The sequence below is a fragment of the Canis lupus genome, chromosome 14 (genome assembly GCF_003254725.2).
Source record: "Canis lupus dingo isolate Sandy chromosome 14, ASM325472v2, whole genome shotgun sequence".
Lineage (NCBI taxonomy): Eukaryota > Metazoa > Chordata > Mammalia > Carnivora > Canidae > Canis > Canis lupus.
The window spans coordinates 23,594,308-23,606,924 of record NC_064256.1 but is presented as its reverse complement, the minus strand read 5'-3'; the positions used below and the strand labels follow the sequence as shown (position 1 = coordinate 23,606,924).

Sequence of the window (12,617 nt, the reverse complement as noted above, 5' to 3'; positions counted from 1 at the left end):
TGTGTGTGTGTGTATTTCAGTTATTTAAGACTAATGAAACAGGCTTACTCCGTGTCTTGGGATGTTTTCTGGGTCTCAGTTCTTTGCCCTGTGAAAAGAGGAGATTTGACTGAATGATTTATAAATTCTCTCTTACCTCTGAGTGAATCAGTGAAGGCGTAAGAAATTACTTGATAATCTCTATAATTGCTTCAACTTATGAATTTAATATTAAAGAACCTTGTAAACAGCGTCTCCCTGATTATTCTGATTGCTGAAATTATGCTTATGTGTAATTTCATACATTCACATACTTCTGTCATACCTGTAATATTATTAACCATTCATATATTTCTATATATTTGTATATGAATTGTATATAGTATATTTCATTTGCAAATATGTACATATACTTTATAGGTGTGTATATATATATATAAATATACATAGAGAGACAATTTTATCTTTTCACTTTTAGTGATTTTTTTTTTGATGGTCTTATAGTAGTTTATTATCTTCTTATTTCCACGAATCTGATTTGAAACTATTAGTACAGGGACTCGTGGGTGGCTCAACAGTTAAGTGCCTGCTTTCAGCTCAGGCGTGATCCTGGAGTCCCGGGATCGAGTCCTACATCGGGCTCCCTACATGGAGCCTGCCACTCCCTCTGCCTATGTCTCTGCCTCTCTCTCTCTCTGTGTCTCTCATGAATAAATAAATAAAATCTTTAAAAAAAACAAAACTATTTGTGCATTTTGCACATAGATTTGGACTTTTTTAAAGCAACTTATAAGGAAAATGTGGATGCAGTCATTATGTAGGTCATTTAAAAAAAACTATACACAGTATGTCTGTGAATATATCTATATATACATATATACAGTCTTTGTATATATATATGTACATATATGGAATTTTATATTGTAATGACATTTCTGACAGAATAATTATCAGAGATTCTAGGGAGAAAGAACTATTTAAAGTTCTATCTGTAGAATATTGGTGACCTGAGTTATAAAATTAATTTCTAGCTCTTTATTGATTTGCTTAATGCTTTAGACTAAGGCTGTATGTGAAAAGGAAATGGCAGCCGTATAAGTCATTTAAAACATACTACAGGCATATTTAAAAAACTGAAAGGGAATACGTGAAATTAGATAATATATTTTATTTAACCCAATATGTGCAAAATATTATAACAAGATAAAAAAATCAATATATAAATAGAAAAATATAATGTATAAATATGTATTTATATATAATATAGTTATATAAATGTGAATATGTACAAATACATTGATATAAAACATCTTTTTATAAATATAAAATATAAATCTAAAATGATTTATAGCCTATAAATCTAAGATTTATCAATGAGATGTTTTACTTTTGGGGGGTCTACTGAGTATTAAAAATCCAGTGGACACCAAAAGCATATCTAAATTCAGACTAGCCATATTTTAAGTTTTCAGCAGCCAAAAATGGCCAGTGACTATTGTATTTGGACAGCATGATATTAGATGATAAAGTTAACTGTTTCATATTTTTCTTCTATAAAAAAATTGTTAAATTGGTAAGAGTCTTCCAATTTTAAAGTCCATTTTTGAAGTATAATTTAAGGAAAACATGTATTCCTATCATTTAATAATGTTCTATAATGGCAGTTGAAGGGTGTGTAATATTTCTTTAAAGAAGTTGATTAGGACTTTTGTCCTCACCCTTTGAAATTAAGCTTTTAGAGAAAAAGCCACCATAAATACTAGAGATTAAAACCCATTGCTAAATTTGAACTGACATTTGGAAGTAATGTAAACCAATCTAAATAAATCAAAGGTGAATATAATTTATAAGCAAGGTTTTGTTTAAAAAAATCTTTTCTTTAGCAAAGACACCATATTTATTCTTTATCTGTTCCCAGTCTTTTTTTTTTTTTAAGATTTTATTTATTTATTCATGAAAGACACACACACACACACAGAGGCAGAGACACAGGCAGAGGGAGAAGCAGGCTCCATGCAGGGAGCCTGATGTGGAACTCGATCCCGGATCTCCAGGATCACGCCCTGGGCCACAGGCGGTGCTAAACCACTGAGCCACCCAGGCTGCCCTGTTCCCAGTCTTTTAATCCATTTTATGTTATTTGCTCTTGTGGATTTTTTTGAGGTTTTTTGTTTTTAAATGCCAGCTTCTTTGTTATTGCTGCTATGATTTTCATTGTAGCACAAAATTCACCATCAATTGTCCTTTGCAAGCAAGGCTGTAAGGGAAAGAAGGCAAGACCTAGCCCATGCCCCTTCTGAGCCATTTGAGTTTTTTGTTCTTTGTTTTTTGTGGGGAGATCATATTTTTCACTAATATTAATGGTGAGATTGATAACCTTTTAGAGAATATCTTGACTTTTTTTTCCCAGTTTCTTAGAATATGAAATGCTATGTTGGATATTTTCCTTTGAGAAACAGTCTCTTGAGACAGAGACTGAAGGGAGCACCAGGTTGCTAATTGGAGATTAGTGTTTCAATCCCAGCTTCCTTTATTGAGAACTTGAGTTTTAACCTGCTCTCTTGGACAACTTTTTAGAACCCCAGTTTCCTCATTTTTAAAAAGGAAGATGTGTTCATTATTTTAGGGCTTTCTCATAGATAAATGTCTCTAAAATGAATTAAAATCAGCTTTATGGTCTTTGTGACCAAAAGCATCCTAGATGTCAGCTAGCCCGGTTTACTGTCTTACAGGCAAGCAAAGTGAGGCCAGACGGGTGAAGTGACATGGAGGAGGCACAAATTTGTTATATGATCATGGGTTTACTGGCTTTTATTTTATATTGGGAGATAAGTTATGTTGACATTTGAAGTATTTACTTTAGGAATGATTTTTAGTATATCTAGGGAAGCATTAAGGCTAGTTAATACCTGTATGTAGTACCTGAGCTGTTCTGAAATGTGAATGAAATGATCATTTAAAAATATCCTAAGACTCCTGGGATGCCTGGGTGGCTCAGTGGTTGAGCCTCTGCCTTCAGCTCAGGGCTTGATCCCAGAGTCCTGGGAACGAGTACCCCAGTGGGCTCCCCAAGGGGAGGCTGCTTCTCCCTCTGCCTATGTCTGTGCCTCTCTCTGTGTGTCTCTCATGAATAAATAAATATTAAAAAAATCTTATGACCCCAATTCATTAACAGAAAATGCAAACTTTAACAATTTGTACATATAAGTTTTTTTAAGATTATTTTTTTAAGATTTTATTTATTTATTCATGAGAAATATAGAGAAAGAGAGAGAAAGAGAGGCAGAGAGACAAGCAGAGGGAGAAGCAGGCTCCATGCAGGGATCCCGACGTGGGACTCGGTCCCGGGTCTCCAGGGTCATGCCCTGGGCTGAAGCCGGCACTAAGCCGCTGAGCCACCCGGGCTGCCCTACATATAAGGTTTAAACAAAAATTCACTCATCCTTTAGTTGCCTTGAGTAAGATTAGAATTCTGTTTTGCTTTTATAAGATTTGCTGACTTAAAAAATTTAAGCATTATTGGGTTTTACTTGTACTTGTTAATTTATGAAATATCAAAAATCATTTGCAGGGCAGCCCCGGTGGCGCAGCGGTTTAGCGCCGCCTGCAGCCCAGGGTGTGATCCTGGAGACTCGGGATCAAGTCCCACGTCGGGCTTCTTGGCACAGAGCCTGCTTCTCCCTCTGCCTGTGTCTCTGCCTCTTTCTCTCTCTCTCTCCCCCTCTTTCTCTGTGTGTCTCTCTATGAATAAACAAAATCTTAAAAAAAAATCATTTGAAGGAAAAGAAATCACTTGCAGGAGATACAAACTCAAATAGAGATAGAATCCATATAAAGGTACATGGAATGCTCAAGTAATCATAACTTGAACAAAACTGAATAGAAGAGTTTGTGATATCTGATAAAGAAGAAAAACACTCATAAAAGCTAGTCAAAATCACATTACTGTATTTTTTTTTCATTAAACTACACCCAAAGTGGGGCTCAAACTCACAATCTTGAGATCAAGAGTTGCATGCTTTACCAACTGAGTCAGCCAGGTGCCCCAAAATGATATTCCTTTAATTAATATTTAGCTTTTGAAATGATGGAAGACTACTTCAACTTCCCACCATCTATAGCAATTTTTCAACTGTGATTTGAAGAACCAGTTTTTTTTAAATACATAATTACATGTGGAGAAATTGTTTTTCTCTGTTTCTGCTAAAACTGTTTTAACATTTATACTTAAAACACACTTCCTTCTCTTCATGGGAAATTATAAAAATCATTATTGACATAAGAGAAAATGACCAAAGATAAACCACCGGGAAAAAAGATGAAAAATAACTTGGAGCAAAAGACATGTACAAACATTAAATTATTTTTTAACTCATTACCTAGAACCTCTGACAGATTTGTGTTTCTTCTGTTCATTAGGCAAGCCATCAGGAGCCTGCATTGAAGCCCTGGCTCTGAAGCTACTTGGCTTTGTTCTCTGAGACCCATTAGTCACCTCCCTGGATCACAGGTCCCCATGTTATTTAATTTATTCTATTCTTGATTTATTTAATTATCTATTTGTTTTATATTTTATTGAAGTGTAATTGATGTAGAGTGTTATAATATTTTCAGGTGTATAACATAGTGATTTGACAATTACAAATGTTATGCAAGAAAAAGGGGCTTTATTGTTTCTCAACTTCCTTTTGGCTCTAAATTATATGACTTACTTAGTTTTAAGACTGCACCAGAAAAATAAACCCAAAGACAAAACAAGATATCAAATACTGGTAATATTTCTAGATGAAGTTAATCTCTGAAAGAAAAATGGAAAGATGAAACTGGCAGAAAATTATGTACTTGAGATTGTATAGTTGGAAGCTAAATTCAGGAGGCATGCTACAGGATTCCAGCATTTGTTATAGGTAGTCAAAGATGAACTCTGCAGCAAAGACAGGACATAGAAGGTGCTCACTAAATGTGAAATAAACAGCATTGAGTGTCCACCCTCCTGTGGCTATAGAATATATCTAAATGCTGAAGGAGACAGGGATGGCCTTGGAGATTGGTCCCTGTGTCTCCTCAGTCACATCTTTTCTTTCTGTAAGTTCTAGGACTGCACAACTGCTTATGATTGCTTGCATACACATGCCATGCAATTCTGCTATGCAAGATTATGTTCATTGCTTTCTCTCTGGAATAGACAGACCAACCACCCCTGCCCTTCCCCTTCACTGCCCTCATTCTTACCCTTCACCTGGCCAGCCTTTATTAATTCTTAGAAACTCAGCCCAGAGGCCATGTAAGAAGCCAGCTCTTTATCCTCTCCTCTCTTTTCTTGAACCTGGGCACCTTCCTCTGTCATGGCACTTGTTCTAAATCACAGGCAACACCCGGCATTCCCTGACTTCAGATTCTCCTTGATTATACTCAAATAGCCCCAAAAGTCTGTAGCATGTAGTGATGTGTTTTTACTAAGGCTTAATTTTAAATAATTCTGTATTTCATCAGATGTAAGAAACCATTGCTCACAAGACCTTTTACCATTTTATGTTCTGTGAAGGAAGGAAAGTAACTGCCAGACAATAAACAAGGGTATAATTGTAGGACACATCCCAGCTTCAGGAATGTTTGGGATATGAACAGATTTGCACTTGTTCAGTGATGTGTGGTGTCATCAAGCTGGTGTTTGGGAATGAGTGATTTTACTCTGGAATGATGCAAATGTACCACTTTGCACCCACATCACTTGAAAAGTGTGTTTCTTATGGGGGAAAATGGCCCACTTCCCAAAGAAAGCTAAATGCTGGTATGTACAGCAGTGCTGAAGAGCTCTAAGATAGTGACAATTTTTAGTCAGAAAATAGGGAATTTTGAGTAAGTTAGAAAAATGACAAATTTGGCAGTGTCTCAGATCTGCAATTCAAGAGAATCCACCATATGCTCAGTGCAGATACAGGGGACAGGGATTCTGGATTCAGTTTCAGCTTGTACTCCATCTAATAGAAAAACTATTCACTGATAGAAAAATCTGCTAAAGTTGGAAAGGTAATTAATTTTAGACATAAAACTGCACAAGATACACAACAGACTTAGAAAATGTGATTCAAGAGAAAGTTTATTGAAACATATTTGTGGATTGAGAGTACTGATACAGTAAAATGTAACTATCTTACCTTTACTCTGAGTAAGGGTTGGCTCAAGAATTTTAGACTCTTTGCATAATTCAAATGTAATTGGAGGTACCATCAGCTAACTCCATAAGCTCATAGAAAAGAGTTCTGGGCCAGAACAAATGTTCAGTGCAGCTGAAGCCAGCCTATGTGGAATGAAAATACTTCCCCATGTTATATTTCTAAGGAAGAGAATCTAAGTCTCAGGGTTTAAGGCATCTGAGGACAGATCAGCTCCTCTTCTTTGCAGCAATACATCAAACTTTGTTTGAACCAGGCTTGCTATAGCATTCTGGGAACCTTGGAGTACTTGGGGGAAAACTTTAGCCTGTGTGTTGACCATCCAGTGTGTTCCAAATGGCTTTTTAGTGGCTATAGGAAATAAAAAAGTTATAGTCTGTCCACATGGGTGAATAAAATTAAAGATAAAGCACAGCAAGCTGTAAGAAAAGCAAAGAGGAAAAATAAGCATAATTATTTCACAGAACCCCAGTACAATGAACGAAGTATCCCTCTTCTCCCAGTTTTCCCTACAAGGCAGAATGGCCTGTCAGCCACATGGGCATGGCTGAGAACAACGGTGGTCTTAATGCCTGGCCTTGGCGCATGAGGTCAGTGTACTATGTCCCCTTCCAGGGGCAACCCAGCAAACTCTAGGAGGATTAGGTTGGTAGTCTCAGTGTCACCTGAGAGGGTGCTGGCCTCAGCAGCAGCTCCATCTCTCAGCAGACATCTTTCCCTGTTAGTACTTGTCTTTGACAAGCCACTCTTCACTAACCAGTCCCCTCACTCTCAGGATTGTTACATCAGAATTAGGAATTTCTTTTTGCCTTTTTTTAAAAAATAAGTTCCATGGTCAACATGGGGCTTGAACTCATAACCCCAAAATCAAGAGTCACATGCTCTACCAACTGAGCCAGCCAGGTGCTCCGGAAACTTGCTTTCTGTTGATCTATTAACTCTTGAGTCCCTACTTCTTTGAGAAGGTTTTAATTCTTACTGGTTCATCTGCTTTGTCTTCCTTAGAGAGACAAAATTTAGTGAAACAAAGACATTCATGTGGTTAAGTCATGCTGAATTTAACAGTATTGGTTCTTTTTTTCTTTTTTTTTTCATGTCATGGCAAGTCCATAAGCAGCTTGATGCTTGCTCTTCTTTGCTTATCTTCCAAAGTAATGTGGTCACAGACAGAACTTTAGGAAGTCTTCTCTGTGCTATTAAAATGCTTGAGACATGATAGCATTCATCTTGGGCTTCTTTCATAAGTGTCTTGTGGCAGAAATGGAGATACAGCCTCCTTTGCAGAATCACGAACTTTTAGCTAATCATAGACTTTATTGTATTTTATAGGGGAAATGACTCTTCTAACAGCAGATTTTACAAATTTGAGGATTCACAAAGGTCTTTTTTATATGTCCCTTGCAAATATTAAGAATCTCTTGGATATGAAAATTATGTCTGTCTTTTCTGCCTAACCTGCATTGTTCACTATTGTAGCCATTAACCACATGTGGCCATGACACTTAATGTGGCTAGTCTCAATTGAGATGTACTATAACATACACACCAGATTTCAGACTTGGTGCAAAAACATGAATACAAAATACATCATTATTAATTTTTTATTACATATTGAAATAATATTTTAGATATATTGAGTTAAAATATGTTATTTAAAAATTTTTTTACTACTCTTACATTTTTAACATTGCTATTTAATCATTTAAAATTACGTATGTAACTCATAGTGTATTTCTGTTGGACAGAGCTGATTTAGACTATACGTTACTTGAGGCTAGACAGTGCTTGGTGTGTATTAACTGGACACTCAGTGCATGCTCAGTGCAACCAAACCGATGAACTAAAATGAGTGAATGGATGGGAATTATAATGATTTTTTTAAAGTAGCGATTTTGACACTATGAATTTAGAAAGTGGTAGAGCGAGAGAAGATGGATTTTTAAGGAAATCTTAAAAGGTTTGTTGTCTCTGTTGTATGGAGTTGGAGATTTGAGTCCTGACTGCAGCTGCTTTCTTATGAGATATTCAGATATGCCCTGTAGAGTTGACCTGATTTTGCCAACAGTGATTCCTTTGCTATAGTAGTCTATTATAATCCAGCAGTTTAAGATCCATCTCCAGAAAGGATTTTTCATATGCCATTTAGCTGTGGTATTCTGACTTCATGTGTTTCAGAATCACTTGCAAAGCCTGTTACAAATGCAGATTCTCAGACCCAAAGCCAGATATTTTTGATCATTAGGTAAAGGAATGGGGCCCAGGAATCTGCCTGTTGACGGTCCAGAAGATTCCAAAATAAATGACCTGTAAATACCTTGAAGAGCACTGGCACCATAATCTACAAATAGCTTAGAAGTTCAAGTAGAAAGAGCATTTGCTCAGTGATTTTTATTATCTATTACTACATTACAAAGAACTTAAATTGTTAGATACTTTGATAATAAAAAATTAATTTAAAAAGTTGCAGCAAAGGAAACAAAATGAAAAAGTATTTGTAATGGGAGAAAGTATTTGCAAACTATAGATAAAAGGTTAATATTCACAATGTATAAAGCACTCCTACCCTACAGTGTAATAACAACTACAAAATTGCCCAATTGAAAAACATAGGCAAAGGACTTGAATGAACATTTCTCCAAAGAAGATATGGATAGTAAGCATGTGAAAAGATGCTCAACATCACTAGTTATCAGGGAAATGCAAATTAAAACCACAGTGAAATATCACTGCACACTCATTAGGATGGCTGCTATCAAAAAAAAAAAAAAACAAATAAAAGAAAGGTAACAAGTATTGGGAAGAAGGTGGAGAAATTGAAGCCTTTGGAACACTGTTGACGGGACTTTAAAATGGTGCAGTCACTGTGGAAAAAGTAAGGAGGTTCCTCAAAAAATCAAAAATAGAACCACTTTATGATCTAGCAATCCTACTTCTGGGTACATACATAATGAAAAAAAAGAAACCTGGATCTCAAAAGATATTTGTACACCCAATGTTCATTGCAACATTATTCATAGCCAGGATGTGGGAGCAAGCTAAATGTCCATCAATGGCTAGATGAAGAAAATATGCTTTATATATACAATGGAATATTATTCCACCTTCAAAAAGAAGGAAAAGCTGTCATAGGTTACAGAACCTTGACAATATTATGCTAAGTAAAATAAACCAATCACAATAAAGACAAATACTGCATAATTCCACTTATATGAAGTATCTAAGATAGTCAAACTGGTAGAAACAGTAAGAATGGTGGTTGCCAGTGGGGGAGGGGTGGAGGAAATGAGTCGTTGGAGGGATACAGAGTTTCAGCAAGATGAAAAAGTTCTGGAGATCTGTTATATAACAATGTGCATATCGTTAAGAGTTCTGTACCTTATACTTAAAACTTTTAAAGGATATATTCATGTGGTTTTTACCACAATTAAAAATTATTTAAAAAATATCAACTTTCCTAGGAGGTCATAGTGAAATTGGACTCACGGAAAGAGTATACTAATTGTGTTTGCTTGAAGAATGTCTTTTCATGAGAAATTTTATTGGAAGCTTTGAGCTAAATAAACATGTACTTGCAGGGAAGCAGCTGTGTGGGTGTTGAGAAGGCTAGAAGTTGGTGGCCTCTCTATGATTTACTGAGTAGAGGGCAAGGCTTACTCATCATGAATGTCATTCCCAAAGCAACTTGTCCACAAACTTGGAAGTCCTCCAGGAGGCATAGAGATGCTTATGACTGGATGCCATCATTTCAGAGGCATCCAGACACTCCAGGAAAATGTCTTCCTTTCTCACGTCCCCATACCTGAAACCCAGAATTTTAGCACTTTCATTTAGTTCCCTTAAAACATTTTAAAAATCTTTTTAACATTTTTTAAATGTTAAAAATTAAAACTTAAAAACATTTCAAATCATTTTAGAGGCACTTTCTGGTGTAGAAGAAGAACAACTAGATTGATTTTATGGAGTAGCCAGAAGCATTCATTTACTGAGCATTCACATTGGCAGCCAGCCTCTGTGTCTGGCCAGAGGCATTCCTTTAGGTAGCAAGCTCTCCAGTCTTTCCAGAAACTGGTAGGCAAGTGTGTTTGGGTTGGTTTACTCTAGCCGTGGACTTGGCTGACTTTCCTAAGTAGAGCAAAGGGAGTGAAGGACAATGGCATAAAGTTACTCCCATATTTACTGATTAGGTGAAAATACAATGCTTGGCTGGTAAAAACCAAAATAATCACATTTTCCTTCTTTTAACCCTTCTGGTATTTTGTTTTATTTAGCCTTTAGCCTTTTGTGTTGTATGTGTATGTATTGTTTTGTTTTCAGTGTGCTGGCTCATTTTTTAGAAATATAATGAAATACTTTGTTTTCTTTTCCAGTTAGCTAAGGACTTTATTTCAAACAAATGTTAAAAATAAAAAAATGGAGAGCTATTTCCTTGGGTGTGGGGAAGAGATCAGGGCAAGGAATTACCTGTGACCAAGCTAATACCCTCCTATTATACAGAAAAGGTTGTGAGAATTCCCCAAATTCCTTACTAGTCACTACGATGAGGAACCTCAGCAAGTGTAGCACTCTATGCCAGAGCCCACCTGACAAGGGCAGCCTGGGCTAATGGTCAGTCCCTGGGAAGGGACAGAGTCAGGCAGCAGCATGACCAAAGGCCAACCACAGGAGCAAGTCTTAATCAACAAGAACGCACTCTTCTTCCCTTCCTGGTACCCAGAACAGATTAAGAGGCACCAGCAAATCTATACCCCTACAGCTGAACCCTGCTCCCCGCCCATACCGCCAACTCTATGGTTAACACATGATCCTTTGTATTTCTTGCCTTCCATTTCCCTTGGGTGGATGGTTGGGTGGGTGGGGTTTCCTGGTTTGGGGTTTCTTGTGCTAATCTGCTCTGTATTGTTCCAATTTTAGTATATATGCTGCCAAAGTGAGCACATTTATAAAATATTTCAAATCTGTAAAGAGGGACACAGATGCAGTCTAGTCACCACCAGGTTTAACAAAGGGAACATTATGAGTACAATTGAAGCCACTGTGTACTCTTCTTAAATAATATCCCCCACCCACTTCAGTATGAGTAACTGCTATCTGGAGTTCAATATTTATCATTCCTAGGCAATTTTTATACCTTTACTCTATGATACTTGTATACTTAAGCAATATATAGTATTCTTTTACATTTTGTGGTCTCATATTTAAATAGTCTTCTGCAACCTGCTTTTCTCATTCAGTCTGCCTGTTTGCTTCTTATGCTTCATTTGGGATATTTGTTCCAGTGTTAAATTACTCTCAACAGCAGTGTACAGTGTAACTGTATAGCCCCTAAATACAATTAGAAATGGTTTAGATTGAAAGATTTTATATGTGTCAAATTAACATATAGTGTGTTAACTGTTAAACATATTTGTTTTATTTCAGGTTATAATATAACTTATCCTCTCATGCTTTTTCCCTGCCCCTTCTCCCCAAATCATCAACAGTAGAAAAAGAAGAAGAAAACATGTCAGGACACAAATGGTAAGTAATGTATTGTCTTTTCTAAACTGGGGGAGGCTAATGAAAGAGGAAAGTACATAGTATATGATCAATAAATATCTGTTGAATAGGAAAATCAAGAGTCACATTAGCAGTAAATCATCTGTTAGCCTCTATCCAATATGGAGTATAGTCAAGTTCAACATCCCTTCTAAATGAAATACAGAAACCAAAAAACCAAAAATATGATAAGTTCTTATATAATATATATTCTCTAAGAAATTAATAGATACAGTTTTTCTTCTGAGAATCTAATGGCTTTTCTTATCACCAGTTTTTCAAATATAATAAGGCAAAATATATATTTTTAGTGCTATTTTATTTACAACTTATCAGTGTTCTCAGGGAACTTGATGTATGACAGCTATAAAATAATGAGTGAACACAAACTCAGACTTACGAATTTATTGCTGTGACTTCAATCTTCATGAGCACTTGTGAGACAATCATGGTCAGAGGATGCTACTGCTGAATATAATATGGTAATCATGGCAGTGCTAAACACTGTCATTTACATGTCTGTAACACATTTCAGGAGCATGTTAAACTTTCATAAACTCCAGATCTGCCTCAAACAGTGTTTCTGAACACTTTTGAACCCATGACCCACCAGGCAAGCTGATCTTGTCATGTTTTATCTCTAGTTTGTAGCATGAAAAAATGAGATATATATTTTCATGTTTCAATTGTACAATTAGCTATAATAAGGAATTTACTTTTTTATCCCTCCTCTATCAGTAAAGAAGTAATCAGGCCTAAGGCCTCTGTAATATCAAGTGACAAACTTTAAGAGAATTTTTGCAAGTCTTAAAATGTAATGAGTTTTAAAAGGTAATTAATAAATGGCTAAGGGATTTAGTTTCCCTGAGTATCCCCATTTGACAGGTCTCTAACTAAAAGTTGTCAGACTCTTTTTATAATTGTACC

The 12,617-nt window shown here is 36.1% G+C and overlaps 1 protein-coding gene across 28 annotated transcripts in view; it reads left to right on the top strand.

The window, feature by feature from the left end:
* ICA1 (islet cell autoantigen 1) overlaps nt 1–12,617 on the top strand; it is a 142,782-nt gene that overhangs the window by 8,721 nt on the left and 121,444 nt on the right. For 11 of the 28 annotated variants that reach the window (XR_003145611.3, XR_003145612.3, XR_007402023.1 and 8 more), the window contains exon 2: nt 11,636–11,672. Coding sequence is in view for 25 of the 28 variants with exons in the window: in XM_049093634.1 (XP_048949591.1) it covers nt 11,636–11,672 (37 nt within the window). In the remaining 3 variants the exon portion in view is untranslated. Of the gene's footprint in view, nt 1–4,398; nt 4,490–11,573; nt 11,673–12,617 lie in introns of all 28 variants that reach the window. The other 17 variants (XM_025471236.3, XM_025471224.3, XM_035698538.2 and 14 more) reach the window with 4 other exon arrangements.